Source organism: Cannabis sativa, chromosome 7, assembly GCF_029168945.1.
Source record: "Cannabis sativa cultivar Pink pepper isolate KNU-18-1 chromosome 7, ASM2916894v1, whole genome shotgun sequence".
In the NCBI taxonomy this organism is placed as follows: domain Eukaryota; kingdom Viridiplantae; phylum Streptophyta; class Magnoliopsida; order Rosales; family Cannabaceae; genus Cannabis; species Cannabis sativa.
The window spans coordinates 47404487-47430586 of record NC_083607.1 but is presented as its reverse complement, the minus strand read 5'-3'; the positions used below and the strand labels follow the sequence as shown (position 1 = coordinate 47430586).

The following is a 26100-nucleotide window of genomic DNA, read 5'->3' as shown; positions in this document are numbered from 1 at the left end:
TACATACAAGCTAAAAACACATACTCCTGCAACAAGGTTAGCTGGATAGTTGGAAGTAGGATTTATTTAATTTTAAATAAATAATTTCGAAAAATAAATAATTAAATAAAATATTTTAATTAATTTCGAAAAATAAAAATAAAAAAAATTAATTAATTTCGAAAAAATAAAAAAAATATTTAAAATTTCGAAATTATTTTAAAAAAAAATTTAAAATTAAACCTACTATTTGAAAAATTAGGTTTCAACCAACCTAAATATCATTTCAAAATTTGCTAACTATTTTTTTTTAAAAATTAAATGTTATTTTAAAAATAAAAATTAAATAAAAAATAGAAAAGATAAATAAAATATCTTTTCAGATTTTTAAATTTAATTTAAATAAATAAAATAACAAAATTTAAAAGTTAGCAAAATATCTTATATCTATTTAAAATTACATGATTATAAATATCTTATTTTAAATTTAAATAAGGTCAAAATATCTAAAAAGATTTAAAAAATCTTAATAGATAAGATATTTTTAAAATATCTTAAAAGATAAGATATTTTTAAATATCTTAAAAGATATTATAAATATCTTTAAAAGATATTATAAATATCTTAAAAGATAAGATATTTTTAAATATCTTAAAAGATATTATAAATATCTTAAAAGATATTTTAAATATCAAAAAAATATCTGACCTTAAATTTAAAAAAAAATAATCAAATTTAAAAATAAGATAGATTTTTAAGCAAAAAAGATAAATACTAGTTCTATTCAAATTCAAATTACACTAATATCTTGAATTAAATTAAAAAAAAAATTAAATTAATTCAAAATGATAATTAGAATTGAATTAGGAATAGTAATAGTATATATATAAAACCATACAAAAAATTGGAAGTTAATTCCATGAAAAGGTATGAAAAATTGAAGAAAATTGAAAAAATTCGAAACTGTACGGACAGCTCTGCGATCATGTGAAACTATCAAGACAAAATTTCCGATTTTGTCAAATCTTCAAAAAATCATAACTAATTCAAATAAAATCCAAATTGAGTTCTGTAAAAGGCTAACTTGCTTAATTTTTTCCATACTATCCAATAAAAATAATTCCAGAACCGAAATAACAATTATTTTTCACGAAAATTTCATAATCATCAATCAATCATCAAATAACACTCAATACAACATAATACCATCCAAAGAACATACAAACAATCGTTTTAAAGTCCAAATTACATGCAAGTAAATCAATTACCATGGCTCTGAGGCCAGTTGTTGGGAATTATTTTACCAGGATCTTAGATCTACTCACAAGTATGTTTATTAACATCCTAAATATGAACTTTCTAAAACGATAAAATAAACACATATAAAGTTAAGAAAACCTTACATTGATGCAGCGGAATAAATGTCTCCTTCCACTCAGATCTCTAACCCTTGATTCCTTTCTGTAGCAGAGTATAATCAAGATCTGAGCCCGAATCTCCTTCTTCTTCAAGCTTTGATCCTTCACAGTCTTCCAATCTATGATTGAGTTATCGCTTCTTGTGTGTGGGCACTTACTCTTTCACTAGGGTCACGAAAAAGATGAAGGAAAAGAGGGAGAGAGGTTTCGGCCAAGGTAGAGAGTGAGGGAAGGCTCAGTTTTTCTGAAGAGAGAAATTTCTGTCAGAAAGGCTTATGAAAGCTTGTGTTGTGAATGAGCCATCACTTTCTATTTATAGGCAACTTACTAGGTTTAGGTTTAGAATTATTTGGCATTAAAATAATGAAAATATTAATTTGAAAAAACCTTATAAGTGGCCGGCCATAGGTGTTGTAATGGGCCCCACTTAATTTTGCAATTTTATCAAATTTTATCTCTATTTTCTCAAAAATGCCAATTTTCCAATTCTAACCTTTTAAATGCCAAAACTAATTATTTAATAATTAAAATACATTATTAAATAATATTGTCATTTAATTTAATTATTAATTAGACATATAAAGTCCATTAATAAATAAATAAACCCAGAAAACTCTTTTCCTTACAATTTCACCTCTGAATAGTGAAAATTCATAAAATCAGACATAGTCTAACTTTAGAATTATAATTGATCAATCACGAATCAATTAATGAGTCTTATAAGCAGAATGTTCTCAACTAGAATGGGGACCATGGATCTATATGCTGAGCTTCCAATAAGTGAACCAAATTTACCAAGTAAATTCCTACTTATTAATTCTTCGTTGAATCCACTCTTAGAACTTAGAATTGCACTCTCAGACTTATATAGAGCATATTGTATGTTTCACGATACCAATATACTATCTCATTTAACCATTGTTATAATCTTATTGTGATTTAAAGATCCTCTATATAGATGATTTACATCGAGATGGGATTTCTTTACCGTTCTCACCCCTCAATGTATTTTGCCCCTTAAAACACTTAGCTACCTGTAAATGGTGTTTAGTGATCTAATAATTAGTCAGTTAAACAAGAGCTCATCCATTTACTTCTATTTGCTAAGCTCGAAGGGAATCATCACTTAACTTCTATACACCAGTAGAAGCTATAGATTCCATATTTATGTTCAGCACTCCCACTCAATCATACTATCATGTTCCCAAAATATACGTATCACCCTGACCCAAAAGTAGGCTTAACTAATAAATCAAAGAACATGAATAGCACTCCTGAGTTGAGCCCAAGCATATCAGGATTTAGATTCTTTTCAATCTTAAGATCAACTACTGATATTGACTTGGAAAGATATGTATAACGGTAAGTTTGTAATATCTTAACTTAGTTGCAATATCGGTCCAGTCCAATGTATACTCCATACATTCGAAACTAGTATACTTTGCTAATGTCCTGGAAAGAACATAACACTTACTCCAAGTGTAAGTACACATCATCGCTGATTATCACATTAGTGTAAATCCAATAACACTGATGAAACAGGGACCAAAACTTTTGATTCATATGATCACAATCACATTCCACTGTGTTGACGATACTGTAATTGTGAATAAACATATGATCTGGATTTAACTGATTTTGTGTGTATGAATGTAATAAACTTATTAAACATATTAAACCATTAGCATGTAAAATTCATGCAAACATCAATCACTTCAAATTTCTTATATTGATAACTAATCAGATTGTAAAGGGTTTTATTTAGGGCATAAAACCTAACATGTAGTACGTGGTCAAGCATGTAGGATTAGGTGGGTGAGGTCGAGTGCATCTGCTTTTGAAGTCATTTGCAGTCTCGTTGTGTCTGAGCTTTGAGACTGTCATATCTATGGTTGTTACGAATTCACGCAAGCAATAATTCTTCTCTAAAAATTTTTTTAGGGCTGAGTTGATCGATTCGCAACGTTGTGTGGTTCTCATTCCTGCAACGAATGAACCCCTTAAATAAGTTTACGCCATCGTTTTCTTGTGTCGAATGTTGTTTGGCACCATTCATTATCTGTTAGTTGTTGGGTTTCGACGACGTCTAACCATCTTGCTTCGAAATCCTCCTCCTCGTAGTAGTTGTACATTAGATCTTTAAATATTTTCAAGAAGATCGGATCTTTAACCTTTTTGGAAGCATTTGTATTGAGATGCCAAGCACATAGACGGTGTGTAACATCAGGCATGTGTTCCATGATGGCCTGTTTCATGGCCACATCTTGGTCAGTAACTACAACATTTGGCTTCTTATCTCCATGGCATTCGAGAAATTTTTGAAGTAGCCAACGATAGGATGGAAGCTTCTCGTGGAGGAGTAGAGCGAACCCGAAGATGCATGTGTTGAAATGGTGGTTTACGCCAATGAGAACAGTGAGAGGCTTATTGTACTCATTTGTCATGTAGGTGGTATCAAACCCTAGTACATCCCCAAAAGCCACATAGTCGACACGTGAGTTTCCATGCGCCCAAAATAAGTTAGCCAGTCGATTCTCCTCGTCCACCTGATATACAACGAAGAAATTTGGATCCCTCTCTGCGAGACAATCAAGAAATCCCAACGCTCCTTCCGAGTCCGTCTCTATCTTTTCTTCTCGCTTGGCACCAGCAACCCTGTTGTAGACATCTCGAAGTTGACATGGCATTCTCTCGTAACCTCCACTTTGCAAAGCAACATGAGACATTATGTTGGCAGTTTTAATTCCAACTGAGTTCATCGACCTAACTTGGGCAAGCAAGCCATCGGACACTACTCGGTATGATCTCAAAAATTGTACCTCACTTGATGAAGCGAGGTCGTGATTGTGTATTGTGCTGAACTCTTTGCATTTCCAAGTGTTAGACGGTTGTGTGAGTAAAATACGTAATGCTGCCTGACATCCGGTTCTAGTGACATCATGAGGTCTCTTTTTTCTTTGTGTTTCCGTTATTGTGATTCTTTTGTAACCCTCGGAACAACAAACCCACCTGCGCATTACGATGACTCCGTGAGAACGTCGTACATCATCTTTTCTTGTGCCGAAACCCATCCGTTTCGCATACATTTCGTAGAATGCTTCCCATTTTCCCAGTTTGTCGAGACTCTTGCCTAGGACGTCACATATTTGAATCTCATTCACTGGTTTTGTGATGTTTAGCTCTGCTGTTATGCTTTCCCATTCGTAGGTTTGTTCCTCATTCATGTTTCACTTCTTGAGACTCGGCCTCCATATTGTATCTGTTTGAATTAACAAATTAAATGATAAAGTTAATAGGTAAGGAATGGTTTTCGAGAAAGATAAAAAAAAAAAAGGACTTACTGATAAGTAACCAATTGTTCCTTCGACGTTAATGTACTGGAGTGGAGTTACAGTGTTCGATTGTTATTGATATCCAAGAATTAGAGATGAAGAGTAACGGAAAGATAGTGGTGAGTCGATTTAAATTAGATTTTATGAGATTGAATGCCTCAGATTGTAGAGTAATATGGGTTGGTGATCACATTTAAGTGTGTTGGGCTGATATTAATGGGCCTTTCAAATATTGGAAACTCTATTCCACTCTCTTCGTACTTTTGAACAGTAAAATAGTACAATTACATTTACTTTTGAATAAATTAATTGGAAAATAATGTTATTGTATGATTTTTGGGTTTAGATATTTTGTTGAGTTGTATGGGTTGGTGGTAACATTTAAAATTGTTGGGCTTATATGAATGGGCCTTTACCAACCTTTTTTAATGAATTAAACCACTTCGTACGTCAGGAAAAAAGTAATAGTACATTTTTGTATTTGTGGAAAATAAAGATTGAAAAGTAAGGATGTTTTTTTTTGTATGAATTGATGACATTTTTTAGTAGAATGGGTAGTTTCTCCCATTTATATATGTTGGGCATTTATATATGTTGGGCTGATATTAATGGGCCCTTCACCTACATCTTCTTATGAATTAAACCGTCGTTGTACGTTAGAACAGTACCGTAGTACATTAGGTTTTTTGGGAAAACGGGATTGATGAATAATGTTGACATTTGACCATACTACGTACGCCTACACGTGTATTTAACTGTGTAATTCAGAAATTTAACCACCCCTCTTTTGACACATCAGATGTGGCCAATGGAGTACATCCCAATAGAGTACAGCTAACTAAAAAACGTACTATAGGGTTATTCTCCACGACTTATATAACACACTTGAGACGTTTTCCAATCCAGCCTCAAGTTTATAGAGAAATTAACTTGTAATTTAGTTATTAGCATTACATATATCAAGTATGAGTTCAGGTCCACACTGGGTTATTTTCAATGGACCAAATGAAGGTATCTATAGTAGGTACGAAGACGCTGTAAGCAAAAACACTAATTCTGATGCGTCCATAAAAATAATTCGTTATGAATCTTTCATAGAAGCTTTCTCTGCTTTATGTCTACATGGAGAGAGGGGACAATGCTTCAATGGGCAGCAAGTTAGAGAACTTTGCTGTGTTAATGAGTTTCCCTGCATGTGGGATTCTGATGATGATAATGATGAAGAGGCTATCCTTAATTCTGTTTCCTCACTGTTTGATGAGGGTGAATGCTCTGGTGCAAATAAATCACCCGAACAGGACAATGTGAAAGATTCGACTGACAAAGGTGAGGACCGAAATGGAGATGATATAGAAGTTGGGGACAAAGAAGGAGTGGATACTTCTCCAAAAAACAGTAAATGATGCACTGTGTTAGTGTCCAAGTTATGTTATTTTATATTTTGATGCTATAATGTACTATCAGTATTTGTTATGAAATCTGTACTTCGGTTTATTTTGCAGTATTAATGTCACTTTCCCCATTAATTAATTCTGGAATTAAAAGTGAAGTGAATCATTGTGAAATCACAACTGCAAACAGAAAGAAAATAGACTTAAAATAATATAGTAGAGTTACATACAACTATATATATAATGGAGGTAAGTTCTTCAATCTCATTAAATGGCCTAACAAAAAGTTGATAGAACGGCCATATGAGATGAGTTGTAACAAAAGTACACTATATATATATAAAATACCACGATTGAAACCGAACGGATGTTCAATCAAGTTCTATAACTTGAGGGAACTTCCGTTGAGACGGAGGGCTATTGTCTCTGAACGGGGACTTTGGTCGTGAAGGACTTTCTCTTGGAGTAGTGATTGGTGATTCTTGTTTTACATGAAGTGGGTAGTGGGGTATGGACACCTCGGTGTAGTCGAGAATGTCATCCATGATACCCTCTAATTTTTGTCTTGAAGTGTTGGCTTCTTGCATGAAGTGGGCTGTATGGTACAGGTGTTCCGCCAGTTTGTACGACTCCTGCTTGGCCTCCGTGGCTCGTGAATGAGCCTTCCTTATCAGCTTTTCGTGTTCGTGGAGAACAGACTCCAGCCTTGCACAGTTAGGACATCCTGACATGGAGGCTGAACGGAGTCTTGGACTCCGTGACGGTGTACCTACGGGTCTTGTGGAAGAGAAAGGATGCGGTGGGGATTTTGGAGGACTTGTTTCAAAAGGGTTGAAGTTTTGGTAAGAGTCCATTTGATTTAGGAAATAGTAAAACGGGGTTTCAAAATAAATGCTTAGTTTGTATAACCTAACCTTTACTTATATAGTGGTTTGGTGGGTTGATGTACACGTAATTCGGTTCATGTAATTTAATAATGGATTTTTTTTTCCCAATTAAACCATTTAATAGTTAATAAATTTTGACAATGGTAATATCCACTTACGACAATCTCAAAAATCCCAATTTACCCATTTAATAGAAGGAGAAGGTGAATCAAATCCAAACAAAATCTAAGTAATATAAAAAAAGTACTATGTGATGTGACATTTTTCTATTAAAAAAAATAGTACGTACGGTTTTTTGATTTAAATAATAATTTCCAGAATTGAAGTAAAAAAAAAATGTCACATCACCATCTTGAAATAATAAGTACATGGTTTAAATGGTGAAATAAAAAATGTGATATGACATCCACTCATTTCAGTAGTCAATAATTTATTACCATTTCACATCATAATCGTTGTTGGGACCACTACCATAGTTAATTAACTTAGTTTTGTTAATTTTGTTGGGTAATACTATCATAGGGACTACTATCGTATTAAAGCTGACCTAATTCATTTGTCCAAATTTTAATAACAAAAATGTGATATTAGTATATTAGAGCCCAACAAATATGAAATCTCCTTAAGTAATATAGGTAGGTTTCGTGTTTGCATATAGTATCTTAATTAACTCAAATCAGGGAATCCCATGAGATCTGCATGTACTGAGTTTGATTTGACGTTACACTGTGACATCTCTGACGTACGTTATTTAAAGCATATGAAATATTCCATTTAACGTCAGTGAGTACACTGTGGGACGTAGACAGAAAATTAAATAATGATAAGACAACAATTGGTTTTTTTAGTGAGTATGTAGAAATTAAAATTAGAGGAAATAGTCCATACTTGGCTAAGAAGATTACAATATTTGGACAATTTTGAAATAATTCCCAACAATATAAGAACGTGGACTATTAAGAATGGGTAGTAGTCCAAATTTAGTACAACTCCTAAATAGAAAATGGTTGAAACTGTATTAAAATAAGTATTTTACGAATAAATATGTACGAAATTATAGTTTACAGTTGACAACAACTTCTAATTATCTCATTAAATTCAAATATTGAGTAAACATAATTGCACCATACTGTATTTACGGTGTCAAGTACTGTGCACATATATTGATGTACGTTATTTTCAAACTTGAACTTATTGAGATATGGGAGATCCAGCTTCTGCCGTACATTGAAATACGTCCCAAATATATTTGCTAATTAATTTGTGGGAACCACATTACAATTTTTCACATCTTGATTTAAACATTACAGATTTCCAATATTAAAAGTGAACACCCAACTACCATTACCATGAAGATGTTATGAATCCGTGTTGGTAAAATTAATATTAAATATTTTCATTTAAAACCTGATTTGACTAGACTGTACACCCTATCAATCAAGATGACTTTGTCAATGCATTGGAAAAAGGCATTTGGAAAATCCAACCCAAATGGTGATGTGAGTTCAAATTTCAAATGAAATAATATTTAAAAATAATAATTAATAATTTCGAAGGTATTACTAATTACTTGATAGTAATTATATGTCATTATTTCACTAATTTTGTACCATTAATCCGTATAAGGTCACAACATTAGGGTGTACCATCTACTTTGAAAACCCTAGCTCATCCACTTATTTTATTATGGAATTATTTTTTAAAATCTGACATTGCAAGTGTTGTTCATAACTTATTGGAAATAGTGAAACTCAATGGCACATATTGGGTCAACATAGTTCCATTCCAAATAAAATTTAAGTTTACAGTTACAAAGACATACACAATAGAACAGAATTTGTACATAACATAGTTCTATCCCAAAATAAATTAATTAGGATGTTTTTTACACTGAAAAATGTAGGTTGTATTGAGATATACTATAATATCGATACTGTTATCACATGATGCTTTATCTGACTCAAGACTTTAGTTTTCCACCCCGCGTGTGGATTTTGGTCCAGTGTTTGGCGCACCGACGGTTGTATCAAATATGATAACACTCATCCCCCGATGGCCTTGTGGACTGCGGGAGGTTGGGTAGGTTCGGTTGGATGGGATATTTGGCGGCGTCTCAAGTAGTTCCCTCCAGCCTAATCCACCCATCCGAACCCTTCGTCAACATTACCTGAATATACATGTAGTACGTACATAAAATTTCTAAGAATTAATTTGTAATAATATACTATTGAAATAAATAGACAAAAATAGTTGAGTTATTACCTAGATTTATTATGAGATGATTGATTGAATTGCTGAAATTTCCTTAATGCATCTACAACACACGGTTGTAGTGCATACCAATCCTTCTGTTTACACATCTTCACTTCGGTGCAACAACAATACATAATTTATTTTTTCATATATTATCCCTACACATATGTGTACAGGAAGGGAGTGAGTTCTCTAGGAAAGAGAACAATACTAAATTGAGGTGTGAAGGAGTAAGGACAGGTAGAGGGGTATATATAGTACTTGTGGATGTGATTGTGTTGTGTAGTCTTTTCAAAAATTAAAAAAAAAATTAATACAAACTGGAACGGCTAAAGATGGGGTGATATGACACCAATACAAACCTGATTTTGTCAATGCATTGAAAACCGTTACTTCAACATACCCAACCAACTAATAAATTTTCCTTGAAAGACGTAATTTGAACCAACCTATTGACCGGTTTTGTTATGGTTTGGTTCAGTTTGTACGTGTAAGAAATTAGTACAATTTGTGACACGAGTACTTACTGTGTGTCACATTAACCAAAAAACACCGCCAGTAACAGTGTGAGTGCTATGAAAGGTTGACTGCCGCTCATTAGAACACTAGCCCGAGAGGATGTTCAGTGAGTTCGTGATGAGGATAGTGACTCTGCTACACCAATGCTAACCTGAGTACTTACTGTGTGTCACATTAACCAAAAAACACCCCCAGTAACAGTGTGAGTGCTATGAACGGTTGACTGCCGCTCATTAAAACCCTAGCCCGAGAGGATGTTCAGTGAGTTCGTCATGAGGATAGTGACTCTGGTACACCAAGGCTAACTTGAGTACTTACTGTGTGTCACATTAACCAAAAAACACCGCCAGTAACAGTGTGAGTGCTATGAACGGTTGACTGCCGCTCATTAGAACCCTAGCCCGAGAGGATGTTCAGTGAGTTCGTCATGAGGATAGTGACTCCGGTACACGAATGGTGACACGAGTACTTACTGTGTGTCACATTAACAAAAAAACACCGCTAGTAACAGTGTCAGTGCTATGAAAGGTTGACTGCCGCTCATTAGAACCCTAGCCCGAGAGGATGTTCAGTGAGTTCGTCATGAGGATGGTGACTCCGGTACACGAATGGTGACACGAGTACTTACTGTGTGTCACATTAACCAAAAAACACCGCCAGTAACAGTGTGAGTGCTATGAAAGGTTGACTGCCGCTCATTAGAACCCTAGCCCGAGAGGATGTTCAGTGAGTTCGTCATGAGGATAGTGACTCCGGTACACGAATGGTGACACGAGTACTTACTGTGTGTCACATTAACCAAAAAACACCGCCGCAATGATATGAGTGCTATGAACGGTTGGATCGTCGCTCATTAGAACCCTAGCCCGAGAGGATGTTCAGTGAGTTCGTCATGAGGATAGTGACTCCGGTACACGAATGGTGACACGAGTACTTACTGTGTGTCACATTAACCAAAAAACACCGCCAGTAACAGTATGAGTGCTATGAACGGTTGACTGTCGTTCATTAGAACCCTAGCCCGAGAGGATGTTCAGTGAGTTCGTCATGAGGATAGTGACTCCGGTACACGAATGGTGACACGAGTACTTACTGTGTGTCACATTAACCAAAAAACACCGCCAGTAACAGTGTGAGTGCTATGAACGGTTGACTGCCGCTCATTAGAACCCTAGCCCGAGAGGATGTTCAGTGAGTTCGTCATGAGGATAGTGACTCCGGTACACGAATGGTGACACGAGTACTTACTGTGTGTCACATTAACCAAAAAACACCGCCAGTAACAGTGTGAGTGCTATGAAAGGTTGACTGCCGCTCATTAGAACCCTAGCCCGAGAGGATGTTCAGTGAGTTCGTGATGAGGATAGTGACTCTGCTACACCAATGCTAACCTGAGTACTTACTGTGTGTCACATTAACCAAAAAACACCCCCAGTAACAGTGTGAGTGCTATGAACGGTTGACTGCTGCTCATTTAAACCCTAGCCCGAGAGGATGTTCAGTGAGTTCGTCATGAGGATAGTGACTCCGGTACACCAAAGCTAACTTGAGTACTTACTGTGTGTCACATTAAGAAAAAAACACCGCCTGTCTCAGTGTGAGTGCTATGAACGGTTGACTGCCGCTCATTAGAACCCTAGCCCCAGAGGATGTTCAGTGAGTTCGTCCTGAGGATAGTGACTCCGGTACACGAATGGTGACATGAGTACTTACTGTGTGTCAGAGATACTGATAGTAACAGGATGTTCATTGTTACCATAACGATCCCCCCGTGAAAAATTGTAAATTTTTAAAAAATATTCGAACATGTAATTTTCGGCTTCACGACAGAGATACTGATAGTAACACGAAGTTCACTGTAGACAACACTAATTTTTTTTTTATAATAATTATATAATATTAAAAAAAACTAAATAATTATAAAGAAATATTAATCAAGACTTTTATAAATGTATTTGTTTGTATTTTTATATTTTTAAGTGTGGTAATAATATATTCGGGTGTTTGCAGTGTGGGTAGTGTAGTTTTTAACCTTTTTTTTTAACCAATCCATACATGCGGTTTTTCCAATTTCTCAAACCGCACTCGCACCGCGAAACTAAAAATCGCAGAACTCGCACTGCGGAAAATGGGGCGATGCGGTACAGTTTTTTCGATTTGGACTATTACCAATAATTAAACTATCACAAATACAACAAAACTTGAGCAACATTTGTCAAAAATTAAATTTCAATCAACGTAAATTAAAATATTTAATGTTTACTAATATTATTTAATGGATTTAACAAATATTTAGTAGTGAAATATGGGACGTACACTGTTCACTTGATGGACCTTGTCAATTCACACAACACTAAAATATTATTTTAAAAGAAAGGACGGCTTGTGACATGACATGATACGCTTCCCAACGAAACAATCAGCCATGCCCTATTATGTTGTACGAATTAGGTTTTGAAATTGGGGTTTATTTTGGCACCAAGATTGATAATGTTAGAAAATTTTTAAAAAAAATTCATTTTCCCACCACTAACTCATTTGGAACAGCCTATATATAAACAGGTGCCCCCTTTCCTTGTGAGTAACACACATTATCTCCACCATAGTTAGAACAAAAAAAAAATTGTACACCTCACTCACAAATTATAGTACATCGCACATGGTGGCTGGTGGTGGAGAAGACTCATGCGGGTTCGATGGGGGTGGTCCGCCTTGGAGAAATTCACTTCAGGGACACCCCCATTGCTACTGTGGTGATCTAGCTTATGTTTGGACTTCTAGTAGTAGAGCAAATCCTGGTCGTCGATTCTTCGGATGTCCACACTATGTAAGAGTTTTGTCTTTGTAGATTCAAAAGTACTTCTCATTTATGTTTTCTGTACTTAGGCAGCCATGATAAACTAATAGGGTTATTTTCAACTCAGGAGAACGATGAAAGTCGAGGATGTGATTACTTTTGTTGGATCGATAAATCACATGGTAAGAGAAGTACAGATGCTACACCTGGATTGCGAAACCAAATCAAGATTTTGGAAGAAGATAAGAAACGCAATGAGAATGTTATTAGAAAATTAATTTTTATCATTTTTATTTGCCTTTTCATCATTGTCCAACTTATATTGCGTTAAAGATATGGGTTGTCCCAAAATGCAAATGTTTTGTATATCTTATGTTCTCAAAACTTGTTTAACTTAATTGTGTAGAACTTAATAGATGCGTGTGGATGATGACGAAAATTTCATTTGGTATGAAGTACCCACTACGTTCTCAAAATTATATGTTTTGTACATTTCTAATTTCTGTAGCAAATTTCGTCAATGGGTTCAATGTGAAGTTGCAAAATTATATATTATTCACATCTTTGTATTTGTTATGTGAAGTAGCGCAATGAGAATGTTCTATATTCCATATTTTTCCTCATTACTATGTTATGAAAAACCAAATTTAAGGGGGCTATTGTCTATTTACATTTGGTTAGAGTAATGGGAGTTGATATGGTAGGGTTTCAATTTTTTTTTTTAATATGTTCTCAAAACTCAGTTCAAAGTTGAATGAGTACAAAGATTTGGTAACTAACATCAAACAATTAATAAGTGACCTTTGTCGTTATTTGTAATGTTATAGTACATGTGTTTTGAAAAATCGGTTTAAAGTTTAATGACTACAAAGATTTGGTAAGATTAGGCAAGTAACATGATTTCCTTCAAATAATTAAGAAGAAGTCACCTCTTAACCAAAAAAACAAATAAAGAAAATTAAGAAGTCACCTTTGTTTTCGGGTTAAATAATTTCTCTGAAGTACAATCAACTACTTCTGAAGTATGGGTACATTGTAAGAGTTGTTATGGTGTGAGTACAAAGATTTGCTAAGTATGGTTTAATATATTCTCAAAACTAAAATAAACACAAGTCTGTGAACATAATAACCAGTTCCAAACGTCAACTAATAAAAACAGATGTCTAAATCCAAATGCTCCCAAATCCAAACTAAACAACACACAAATAACACAACCTATGCTCCCAAATCCAAACTACACAACACACTAATAACACAACCTATTAATAACACAAGTATTTTTTACACACTATTCACCATATGAAATCTTAGTCTTGCTAGACTGAAACCTAGGGGAGGCTCTTGACGGGGGAAACATGTTTGCATTGCGAGACTTCGCTGTACTGAACCGAGGATCGCGTAGAGACTTTGACGGACTATGCAAAGGGGCCGAGGATGATGCAAATGAGCTGCCTTGTGCAGCCCTACGATCTTCAACCACTTTGGTACGAATTTCATTTTGTTCATCAGTTATGATCCTCGCAGCGATTTCCAAACGTGCCTCAACCGGGTGAAACTGTGCCACAATACAGAAACAAAAACAAAAAATTAGAAAATGTAATTAACTCTAATCAACTTGACAGTAAAACACCGAATAAAATTTAAATTACACAACGTTAATCTCAATCAAACTTGCGTAGTACATTCTGAAATAACTAAACAGTGGTATACCTCATCAACTACTTCTTCCTCATTGGCCACAGCCTCCATGTACTTCATGACGTATACACCGCAATCTCGGTCATTGTCTTGTTGAGGAAGCCCGCGATCTTTCCTGTCAATTCTGAAATCCACGAAAGTCACATTCTTCGACCTATTCTCCTCAAACAAAAGGTCCAACGTCGACAACTGCAAACGTATACAATTAGTTAGATTCAATGAAGAATGAGTTCACATCAAACAATGAAACTTTGCAAGTTTACCATTTCTTTCGTAGCCTCCACACGATACTTCTCATTCATTGCGGTGTGTAGGGAGTCCAGAAATGAGACAACCTTGGACTTCATATTTACTTCGGCACCAAACCAATGTGGTGCACCTTCTAGAGTCAACACCGGCACAAACATCTACAATTGAATAGAGGAACAATAAAGTCAAAAATAAATTGAAATTACAGACCATATAGATATTCGACACTACAATGACCAATATGCATCGCTAACATATCTCAGTTTTCAAAATTACAATTAAGAACGACCATGTGTATATGATGAAGTACCTTGACACATTTTTCCAAGTTGTCTTCGTAAAACACTTTTGACCACTCCCGGTCTTTCGCAATCCTCTTCACATTAAACGAACCGAGAGTTTTTTGCTGCAAAAGCATTGTTCATCTTGTCAAGTAACAGAAATTACAACCAAACTGAATTACAAAATTTAAAATAAGTTGTACAGCAAAGCAATTACCGAGATGCGAGTGGGCATGTACCAAACACGAGGTTGGTCAGGTAATAGACTATCACGTTCGTACTTGTTCATTAGTATAGAAAAACAGTCAATGATCTGCAACAAAATGAAATATGATTTACACATGTACAATAAATGATACATATTTAGTTAATACTTTGACACTTACGGATCCCTCAACTTCTCGCAACGGTCGCAACGATGCCATGCACCTCCTATCCACTTCAAACTTTCGAAATTTCGCAAGCACATATCTGATTCAATTGTAATCAATGTAACTGTTATTAAAAATTTCTACAAGTATATCATAATGAGAAATACGAAAATAACATTTACTTACCCCGGATCTAATGTGTTGCTAAAAATAAACTTGTAAAACCCATATTGGTTACGGGGGATCGCTTCCTTCGTCTTGAAAGGCCCGACAACGGTTCTGCCCGACTCAATGAATTGCTCGTACGCCTTATCGTTGAAGTCATCCTCAATTAAAGGCACATTCTCCGACTGTGTCTTCTTTGATTTGACGAGGGCTTTGCCTTTATTCCAGAAAGATGCCACTTCGACTATATCAAAGTCCTCATCGTCGAAGGTCTTATGTGCGGCACCTTCATCTTCAACGGTATTTTGTAACGTATAGTGAAGGCGTACTTACGTAATCCACCACATTTTCGTCGGATAGACCAACAACATTAGTCTTTGAACGGACAGGGACTTCAACGGGGACTCCTCCACGGCACTCGGCCGCACTCCGCCTTCTTCCCCGTTTCCGCAAAGAAGATCCTCCTCCAACTCTCGGTCAATACCACCTACACCTTCTCCTTTGTCCATAAATTTCAAAGAAAATGATCTCAACTGAGACTTTAACTCATTGGAGAAGTACTCCTTCAACTCGTTGATAGAGCTGACAAAGTGGTCACTGCTCTTTCTTCCTTCCGAGTCGGAGTAGTAGTTGGGCAGTATTACGGGATTCGAAGTGAGCGTTATCTGTTAAACATAACAAATTTAACAAATTTAATTTTTCAAACCCAAAATAATTAATATCAACTGAAATCACATTACCACATTATAACCAAAATTCGATGTACCTTGTCGCTGTTGGGACCCCCATTGTCTTTCACAAATTTGTAAGCGGACTTACATTGTTTACTACCCCAAAAATCAACGGGGAGCACTGTTCGGTCGACATATCCAAAGTTCCACTCCACGTGAGTCAAGTACACCAACTGTCACAAACAAACAATGTATTAGTAATACATTCGACTAATAAATCACAATATTATATTATAAACTGAATAAACACATTTACATAATTGAAAGATAACAAAATCAATGTACCTGGAGGAATAAGGTGCAGCCAGATACATTCTTCGTGGCCTTATTTCGGAATCTGAAAATTGAGTTCATCAGATACCTGAACCCCGCAGTCGCCCAGTTCTTGTGGCGAATGTCCCTGGTAACCCTAAGGGAGTGCAAGTACCCCGAAGTGATATCGACCCCCGTTTTCGGCGCAAGGACTGTCCCTATGACAACCAAAGAAAATTTAATCAGAAATAGGCTGTCTGCCTCAACGCAATCCAACAAAGATTTCTCCAACATTGTCAAGGACACGGTGTACTCGACAACGTTCAATATCTCCTCCAGATATCGAGTGTCACTATCACCCTCGGTGACTACAGGATCCCCTCCGTCGTCCACCCCCATAACATCTCCGAACATCGCGGCAGATAAGTGAATTTTCCTCCCATACAAATCCAGTATGCTAGTGGTTGGGTCAACATGTTTGATTAACCAACTCACTAGTCGGGTGTCAACGTATGGTGCATCCTCTCTGATGAATGATCCAAATCCAGCATTTTGGATCACATCTTTCTGCTCCAGGTTCAGGTTCTTGCAAATCCTGATTAAACGGTTGAAGGAGCATCGACCGTACACAGATGCTTCTTAACTTTCAGGAGCACCCTCTTCCTCATCCACCTCCACTTTCTTCCCCTTGGCATCAGCTGCCTTTGGTTTCCTCCCCCTTGTTTGCACTGCCTTCTTAGCGGGATTAGGGTTAGGGTCATAGCTTCTCCACTCAGACTTCTCCTCGTCGGTGAAACCTTTATATTGCACTTTCAATTTGTCGGTAGCCTGTAATATGAGGCAAACTTACATCAACTACAGAGTACATGGAAAGAATCTTAAAGTACGTCAAACAACCCTAGGTCAATTACAGACAATTGATATAAAAAAATTAAGTAACAGTCGACATCAAACCTCTTTCTCAGTTAATCCCTTCTCAGCTGCTCGAAGGGCTTTGTAGTTCGCATTGCTACATGTGGACATAATTTCAATCAAATATATAATAAAATAAATGTTAAACATCAATCACACGAGTAAACAACTATCCATCATTCAAAACTTACAAGAAATTTCTCCAAGCAACCGCATTATCGTTCGGCTCGGGGGTGACATCCTTCTTTACGGGTTCATTTCCCCCTTTCCTTTTGCGTTTCCCAGCCATGTATGATGAACCTAACCAAATTAAAGATAAACAAATTTAAACAATAAGGACTACATGTTTCAACAAATACACTATATAAAAAAAAATTGACCAAAACACAATGAAAATCGTGCACTGTAATCACCCAAAATCACATCAAATCAACTTAACCATTCGACATTGGAAAAATTCAGATTTCAAACACACATTTCATGCTTCTTGCATGTTACACATTAAAGTACATTAAAATGATGTGAAACTCTTTTCAACTAAATGATTTCCACAACCAAAACAATGAACAAAACAACACTTAACTACTAACTCCCATAACTAAAAAGTGGTACAAACGAGTTGGTACAATCCGTGAGAACCAAGAACATAAAGCACACACATGAATAGACAAAATTCCCCCAAACTTAACCAATCTGGGTACCTTGTACCTCTTAATTCATAATGAACAGAGTACAAAACCAGTTGGAAAACATTTAATATCAGAATTAACAAAACAATGCTTCACTACTAACTGTCATAACCAATTTCCTTAACTTCTCCAATAATTCATATACACAAAAAATCCAAACTGCCATAGTTTTTATCAATAGTGTATCTCATTAACTCATGAATCTTGTGTCTAAACCATCCAATTTTTCAGAACAAATTCATAACAATAGTAAAATCCAAACTACAACTTCTAATTAAAGTACAACAATCACTCACAACAGATAACAAAAAACATCACATTTGGTAAGTAACAATCTGAACCAAAAAATTTAAGACCATAGCTTCTTTACCTAACTCAACACATGACAGCCATCACCATTCCATTGTTTTCCTTACTTTCAAAATTTTTTTTTGGGTCAATATAGGGCAGCCCACGGTAAAACATTTGGGTAAAAAAAATACACACCAAAATGACTAAACACGTGAATCCAAAACACTTTCACAATAAAATTACCAAATTACCAAACAAAATAGATTTTCAAAAAATAATTATTTTCCAGCAACACTATACATACCAATGTATAGTATGCTTTTCTTTCTTTCATTACATTCTTTTCTTAAAATTGTTTCACTGTATTAGGATTGTTAATCCTTCTGTTCATGATTCAAGAATCATGGCAGTGACAATGGTGAAAACAGAGAACGAAATCCAATCTTCAATAACTGAATATATTGACTATTATTGTATATATTCAGAGTACAATAGAAGAGTACTTTATATATTCATTACACACCATAACCAAAACAAATTAAATGCAATCTTCACTAACTGAAAAATAACAACCACTTACAGTGATGAACAATCTCTAACAGACTCTGAACAAAGACCCCTAATACACAGGGAATAAATTAATCCAAAACACTTTCACAATAAAAAAAACAAACAAAAACTGTACACACATTTAACTTCGATTTTCACCACTCTCAGAATAAAAATCCTGTTCACGAAGCAGATTTAAAGCATGTAGAAAAGATTAAAATTACTCAATAAACAAAAAATGGAACACAAAAACAAAATAAAATGCACATACACGGTTGAAGAACAACCCTTCTCTTTACAAAAGTTTAAATCTTTCTTTAACAATGTTAGACAATTTTTCACATCCCCAAACTAAAGAACGAACAAACATGCAAAAGAAGAATAAAGTTGGTACATTCGGAGAAACTTACTTGTACACCGAGGTCGGAGACGGAGAACCAGAAAACGAAGTACAGTAACTCCGAACGTACTGCAGTTTCCTCCCCCAAATTTGAAAATAATTTTAATCACTACAAGAAAATGTGAAGAAGAAGAAGAAGGAACTGTGAAGAAGAAGAAGAAGGAAATGTGAAGAAGAAGAAGAAGAAGAAGAAGAAAAAGAAGAAGAAGAAGGAAATGTGAAGAAGAAGAAGAAGAAGAAGAAGAAGAAGAAGAAGAAGAAGAAGAAGGAAATGTGAAGAAGAAGAAGAACGAAATGTGAAGAAGTGTGAAGAAGAACCAAATGTGCCCTAAATACCCCACGAACCCACTTATTAGTGACTTTTCAAAATTGGTAACTGTCACCCGTACATCAAACGTCACACGTCAATCGTCAATCGGTGTCACTTTTTTAAAAATTAATTAATTTAAAATACATAAAACCAACCGGTTACCATTTTTCCCCCCCTAAATACCCCTACTTTAACCCCAGCCATTAGATCATGCCCCAATTCAATCCAACGGCTACAGTACAATCACGGATTGTATTCCCTGTTTTGGCATAACGGGACCAAATCCTATCCCTATATATATAACACTTAGTTAAAGAAATTAGCTATACATATATATAATGAATTCATTTCTTTAAAAATTTGAGGGGGGGCCAAGGCCATCCCACCTTGTACACAGCCTCTGCCCCTGCATATCGATAACAAAAAAATCAACAATAAATTAACAAAATTACAATATTAAAAAATCGTATTTTCTGTAAATAAAATCAAAAAAATCGTAAAAATATTTAAAATTCCGTGAAATCGTATTTTTGTAAATTTTTTGTTGTTTTTATGTTTTTGTGAAATAATCCATTTTTTCACCTTTTTTGAAGAGTTACACACGTTATGAATAATTTCGTTAGATTTCACAGTTTTTAAAAATAATCTATTAAGTTACAACAAGTTTTATTAAGCCAAAACAAATAAACAAAAAACTTGTTTTGATACTTCTTTGCAAAAAAAAAAATGATATTTGGATTGGAGTTGAGACAATGTTATGATACTTGGATTGGAGTTAACACAATGTGCATAACTTGTAACAAGAGCAATGAGTTGAGTAGACCAAAAGAAGAGCTATTCTTAATTCATATAGTGATTTTCTTTCATTAATTTTTCCCAAATCCCAATGTTAAATATCATATTTCAATCTTCATGTGGGGATGGTCAGCTGCTATTAATTAAAAAAAAATGGTTTTAATATATACTACGGCGTTGGAAAAATCAACATGGCCATAAATTCAGATGGTATCTAACTGCTACTCAATAAATTATGGAGCCCAGCAAATGTAGTAATTGCAGTATATTAATGCTTACAAATAGTAAGTGAAAATTCTCTGGTACGGTGCTCTCTTAACCGAACGGGAAATTTTAATTTTTTTTTTTTTTATGCATATAGTTATTTAGAGTATTGTTATTAGACTATTTCTAATGGGAGATATAAAAATTGTACTATATTTAACACAAAAAGTATTTTTGTGATAAATTTACACTAAATTTTAACTTTATGCTCCAATACACAATTGTAAAATTTAATATCAAATTAATATTTTATTTAAAAAAAATTAATAACTTCGTAATCAATTTTATTATTATTTTAATATGTAAGACAATAAAAAAAATAATATAAATGTTTCATAATTTAATGTGATAGTTAAATATACTAATAAAATAATAAAAATAACATAAATGTAAATGAAAAAGTAGTACATTTATTGTGGTGTAAATTTTACATCATAATTGCCAAATTTGGCACAAAATTTACTATGTGCCAAATTTACATCACTTTTTGGCACACTATTAGAGCATATTTTTTTATTAAATGAGCTATATTTTAGCTTTTCACCACTTATTTACACATTTATTGGATCTGCTCTTAGAGCATCTCCAATGGTAGAACTTTAGAGGATGTTTGGTGAGGTGGACATAATATGTAACAAAATATTGAGATGCTATACCATTAGAGAGAAAAGGATGTCATTCTAGAAATTTGCATGGATGGTATGTTGTAGCATTCATGCTATTCATTTTTTTTTTAATAAAAAATTGAAGCTAAAAATTAAGATATATATTAAATAATAATGTGTGAGGACATAATTATAGCAATTTTAAAGAGTGTTATACATTGGAGTGTTTTTAGAAGTAAGAGTGTTAAAAATAATGTGGATGAGAGATAAAATAAAATATTATATTTTTAGATGATGTGTAAATTTTTAACATCCTTGAAGAATGTTATTTTAGGGGATGCTCAAGTACTAATAGTGTCAAATACCATTTAAAGGTGTTGTTCTACGATTAATTAGCTATTATCCATAAAAGTTATTACAAAAAATTATGAGAATTGTTAAAAAAGCACCACTAGTACCTAGCACCTTTTTTGGTGTCATACTATTATTTGTGTAATTAAGTATCGGGTCTTATATAACTTAAGAAAATAACTTTTAAAGAATATGTTGGGTTTTATGCCCTAAATGAAACTTCATTTCAATGTAATCTCTATCATTCAAATATCAATAAAGAAACAGAAGTATTTTCATCACTTATTGTGCCATTTGGTTCATGTTATCATTTATTTGTTTATTTGATTTATAAATTCATCCAAATCCTTATCACATTTATATTCTTATATATTTTGTCGTCAGCACAGTGAAAAATAATCAAGACTATGTGATTAAATGTATATTCCTAGATTTATTAGTACACAGGGTTTAACTAATATGATAATCTACAACATAGTTTACTTGCACCTTGGATAAGTGCTATGTCCTTTCCACGGCATTGGTTAAAGTAAAGCTTGGGTTGGATGCATGGAGTATGCATCGGAAAGGACCGATATTGAACTTTGAATCAGATATGTTAAACTTATCGAAATATATATTCAATTCAATATCACCTAGTTGATCTTAGATCAAATGATCTTAATCCTGACATTGTTAGGTTCGATCTCAAGAGTATTATACATGTTCTTTGATTTGTTAGTTAAGTCTACTTTTTGGTCAGGGTGATACGTACATTTTGGGAACATGGTAGTGCAATTGAGTGGGAGCGCTAAACATAGATATGGAATCTATAGCTTCTATCAGGGCATAAAAGTGAAATGATGATTTCTTTCGAGCTTAGCTAAACAGAGATAAATGGTTGAGTACTCATTTCAGTGATTATGTTTAGTTCACTGAAATATCATTTATAGGTGGTTAAGTGTTTTAAGGATAAAATACATTGAAGGGTGTAACGGTAATTTAACCCCTATACAATGTAAATCATCTATAGAGGATCAATGATTATTGGGATTATAACAATGGATAACTGATAGCGTATCTATATCGTGGAACATATAAAGTGTTCTATATAACTAAGAGTGCAATTCCAAGTTCTATGGTGGATGCAACATGAATTAATAAGTTAGTGAATTTACTTGGTAAGTTTTGGGTCTGCTTATTGGAAGCTCAGATATATAGGTCCGTGGTCCCCATACTAGTTGAGACAATACTACTTATAAGACTCAGTTAATTGATTTTGATTAATCAATTATAATTCTAAAATTAGACTATGTCTAGTTTATGAATTTTCACTAAGCAAGGGCTTAATTGTGAAGAAAGAGTTTCTAGAGTTAATTTGTTAATTAAGAGACTTTGATAAGTCTAATAATAAATATATTAAATGACTATATTATTTAATAATTAATTTTTAGTTATTAAATAATTAGAATTGGCATTTAAGTGGTTAAATTGAAAAATTGGCATTTTTGAGAAAATAAGATGGAAAAATAAGAAAATGGCAAAATTACAAAGTGGGGCCCAATATCCATACATGGCCGACCACTATGTAGCATATTTACCATTTATTTTTTTCATTATTTTAATGCAAAATAAATCTAACCTAACCCTAGATGGTTTTCTATAAATAGGTAGTGATGGCTTAATGGAAAAGATGATGCATCTCATTCCTTCAGATAAAATTTGAGCCTCCTCCCTAACCCTAGCCAAAATCATACTCTCTCTCTCTTCCTCGATTCTAAACCGAGCCTATAGTGAAAAAGTGAGTGTTCAGACACATCAAGTAGTACTCAATCATAGTATGTAAGGTTGTGAAGAATCCAGTTTCAAGAGAAGGAGATTCGGACTCAAATCTTGGTGATACTCTGCTACAGAAAGGATACAAGGGTTAGAGATCTGAGTGGAAGGAGACATTATATTCCGCTGCAACCACTGTAAGGTTTCTTATACTTTATATGTGTTTATTTCATATCGTTTTAGAAGTTCATATTTAGGATGTTAATAACATACTTGTTAGTAAATCTAAGATCCTGGTAAAATAATTCCAACAGAATATCCACTACTACAAATTTGGGCTTTAGATGCAATTTTTAAGGGCTTTCAGCGTTAGTTTTGGCAAAATTCGCTACCAATGTTGATCCAAATTGATCCAAATGAAGCTATAGAGTTCAAAACAACCGACGCTAAAGTGTACCCTACCGTGTCGGTTATATACAAATAATCGACGCCATATGCACTAATAACCAACATCAAAAGAATACAAATCGACACGAAATCCTTAATAATCAATTTATTTTTCAATTTAAAACCTATTATAAATTTAGAAATTTTATTTATTTAAAGTATATATTTATCAATTTATAATAAATATTATTTAATTTAAAATAAATATTTATTTTTTTTGAAAATTAAATTAAATATTATTTAAATTAATTTATGATTAGCCAATATATTTAAATTAATTTCATAGAAGCAATTAAAAAAAAAAACTAATTATATTACCCCAAATATTTTAAAATTAGTCCAACTGTTAACAAGTTAACCTAAAAAAATAAGCTAGAGAAGAAAAATTCTTATACATTTCAGCATCAATCGTCCAAGCTGTATGTCTTCTTTTCTCCAAACTGTAAAAAGAAGTAAAAATTTATGTTAGTTTATATATATTATTTGTTAATATAATAAATAAGATAATTAATAATTAAAACTTACATCTTTTTTATTGGCTATATAACGGTTATGGTTTGCACGTGCGACGATGTCAATCATGTATTTCAAAACATAAAATTACATTTTTGGTTTTTAGGTTGTCTTGGACAATTTACTAGTAAAATTCATAACCACGCCCCAAGAAACGCATTTGATTCTCCTATAATGTTGGATGCTCTGTTTTAAAAATTATATTGACATTTCAATTCATTAACATAAATATATATAACTTAGTTAATTAAAAGATTTGTTAATTAAATTATTACCTTTTCAACATTGCATTAATTTGTGGGGAAACTTTGTGGCCATGTATATGATCTAAATAGATAATTTTCTCTGGCGCAACGATCTCTAGCATCCAATGCGCACTAAAAAATTATATTGGGGTGTTTGTAAGATAGCGTAAAAATAATTTCAAGTTATAATATAGAAAATAATTTTAAATTATCTCTTAAATAGTGTTTACTCGATATTCCAGGGAATAAAGAACATTTGGTGTTGGTTATTCATCGATAATAAACAATGAGCCAATCCTTGTAATGCATTCTCAAAAGACTCTTCCTTCTCTAAATCGTTGGTACCGTTCACTATGAGGAAGACGTCCTTTGCCGTACTAGCATTTGAGAGGATGTAGAAGACCTCTTACGCTGTCAAGATAGCCAAGGAGACAAAGAAGGCTCTTCCATTGTGAATACAACAGAAGGGACGATGAAGACCTCTAAGGTTAAGACCAAGGATAAAATGGAGACCACACCTATAATCACTCTAAGGTGTGCCCGAGTCGAGGAAAACATCATCTCCATCTTGGGTATATTAATTCGAGAGTTGGTCACATCATCAATTGACCAAAGAACAGTCAACGACTGCTACAACACGTTGTTGACAGTTGCCAAGAAGACCTCCTCTGCTGTAAAGCCAAGCAGATGATGAAGACCTCCTCTACTATAAAACTGAGAAGATGATGGGGACCTCCTCTGCTGTAAGGCTGAGGAGATGATGAAGGCCTCATCCGTTGCAAAGTCGAGGGGATGTTAAAGGCCTCCTCTACTGTAGCCGAGGAGATGATGAAGGCCTCCTATGCTATAAATCTAAGGAGTTGACGAAGGCCTCCTCTACTATCAAATTAAGGAGATTAATAAGAGCACCTTTGCTAAAACACAACCAATGGAATGCTAAAGAACTTCAAGGCTAAAACCTAAGAGAAGACAAAAACTACATCTTTATCAACATAAACACATAGTGTGACAAGAGAGATAACAGCCAAAGATCAAAGTAAGTGTTGATATTCTAATGTTGACACATTTTCGAAGTATCTCAAATAGAAGAAAATCACTCAAAGAGTTATTCAAATTTTATGTTGGAAAGGAAAAGATAAATAATAAGAAAAGATGACTATCTTTTCTCTTCTCCTTTTACACTTAGAATATCAAATTCTACTTTTCAAGAAGGAATAAGAATTCAAAATCCTACTCTCAGTGTGAATGATCAATGAACAGAAACAATTGTCCAAGAATGCCAAAATTGATGCCCACTTGGTAGTTTTGAGAGAAATGGGCTTAGTTTGCGTTATTAGGTCAACCTCACACAAGTGTAAAGTTGACTTGGGGGAAAATATTTACACCAAAAGTAGTCCTAATGATGTGGACATCAATGTTTGGCACGTGACAAGAAAGAAAACATATCGGAGTTGAATAATCCTGAATCATAGCAAGTCGACCTGGGAGGGGTCTGTAGCCCTGCGCCCAGGTTGACTTTGGGAACTCCAAAATGGGCATTTAGATCAAGCCAAGTTATTTCCAACTCTCTATCTGTAAGTATTCTATACCATGAAGACATGAAACATCCAAGTCTAGGCCCCAGGAGCTGAAAATACATGAATTAGCACCT

General features: G+C 34.1%; 4 protein-coding genes across 4 annotated transcripts; 1 reads left to right on the top strand and 3 right to left on the bottom strand.

Annotated features, from left to right (window-relative positions):
- Positions 1-3397: 3397 nt before the first annotated feature.
- Positions 3398-4621, bottom strand: LOC133039739 (protein FAR1-RELATED SEQUENCE 5-like). Its single transcript, XM_061118671.1, has one exon. The coding sequence runs from the start codon at positions 4619-4621 to the stop codon at positions 3398-3400; it is 1224 nt and encodes a 407-aa protein (XP_060974654.1).
- A 7780-nt stretch (positions 4622-12401) lies between these two features.
- On the top strand, positions 12402-12969 carry LOC133029222 (uncharacterized). The gene is made up of 2 exons (XM_061101708.1): positions 12402-12606; positions 12704-12969. The coding sequence occupies exons 1-2, from the start codon at positions 12439-12441 to the stop codon at positions 12905-12907; spliced, it is 372 nt and encodes a 123-aa protein (XP_060957691.1). The 5' UTR covers positions 12402-12438; the 3' UTR covers positions 12908-12969.
- A 672-nt stretch (positions 12970-13641) lies between these two features.
- LOC115696589 (uncharacterized) lies at positions 13642-14829 on the bottom strand. Its single transcript, XM_061101707.1, has 3 exons — positions 14538-14829; positions 14287-14463; positions 13642-14131 (listed from the first exon to the last, which is right to left on the bottom strand). The coding sequence occupies exons 1-3, from the start codon at positions 14679-14681 to the stop codon at positions 13865-13867; spliced, it is 588 nt and encodes a 195-aa protein (XP_060957690.1). The 5' UTR covers positions 14682-14829; the 3' UTR covers positions 13642-13864.
- A 1749-nt stretch (positions 14830-16578) lies between these two features.
- On the bottom strand, positions 16579-17585 carry LOC115717551 (uncharacterized). Its single transcript, XM_030646538.2, has 3 exons — positions 17427-17585; positions 17278-17332; positions 16579-17151 (listed from the first exon to the last, which is right to left on the bottom strand). Exons 1-3 carry the CDS (start codon positions 17522-17524, stop codon positions 16963-16965), a joined length of 342 nt encoding a protein of 113 aa, XP_030502398.2. The 5' UTR covers positions 17525-17585; the 3' UTR covers positions 16579-16962.
- Positions 17586-26100: the final 8515 nt, after the last annotated feature.

What these genes read in the sequence shown, in the direction of transcription:
- LOC133039739 (XM_061118671.1), bottom strand. Translation starts at nt 4,621, where the DNA reads ATGAATGAGGAACAAACCTACGAATGGGAAAGCATAACAGCAGAGCTA.
- LOC133029222 (XM_061101708.1), top strand. Translation starts at nt 12,439, where the DNA reads ATGGTGGCTGGTGGTGGAGAAGACTCATGCGGGTTCGATGGGGGTGGT. An exon ending in TCTTCGGATGTCCACACTAT is followed by an intron (nt 12,607 to 12,703) that starts GTAAGAGTTTTG and finishes TTTTCAACTCAG; the next exon opens with GAGAACGATGAAAGTCGAGG.
- LOC115696589 (XM_061101707.1), bottom strand. Translation starts at nt 14,681, where the DNA reads ATGTTTGTGCCGGTGTTGACTCTAGAAGGTGCACCACATTGGTTTGGT. An exon ending in TGGAGGCTACGAAAGAAATG is followed by an intron (nt 14,464 to 14,537) that starts GTAAACTTGCAA and finishes ATACGTTTGCAG; the next exon opens with TTGTCGACGTTGGACCTTTT. An exon ending in AGGAAGAAGTAGTTGATGAG is followed by an intron (nt 14,132 to 14,286) that starts GTATACCACTGT and finishes ATTGTGGCACAG; the next exon opens with TTTCACCCGGTTGAGGCACG.
- LOC115717551 (XM_030646538.2), bottom strand. Translation starts at nt 17,524, where the DNA reads ATGGCTGGGAAACGCAAAAGGAAAGGGGGAAATGAACCCGTAAAGAAG. An exon ending in GTTGCTTGGAGAAATTTCTT is followed by an intron (nt 17,333 to 17,426) that starts GTAAGTTTTGAA and finishes GTCCACATGTAG; the next exon opens with CAATGCGAACTACAAAGCCC. An exon ending in AGGGATTAACTGAGAAAGAG is followed by an intron (nt 17,152 to 17,277) that starts GTTTGATGTCGA and finishes CTCATATTACAG; the next exon opens with GCTACCGACAAATTGAAAGT.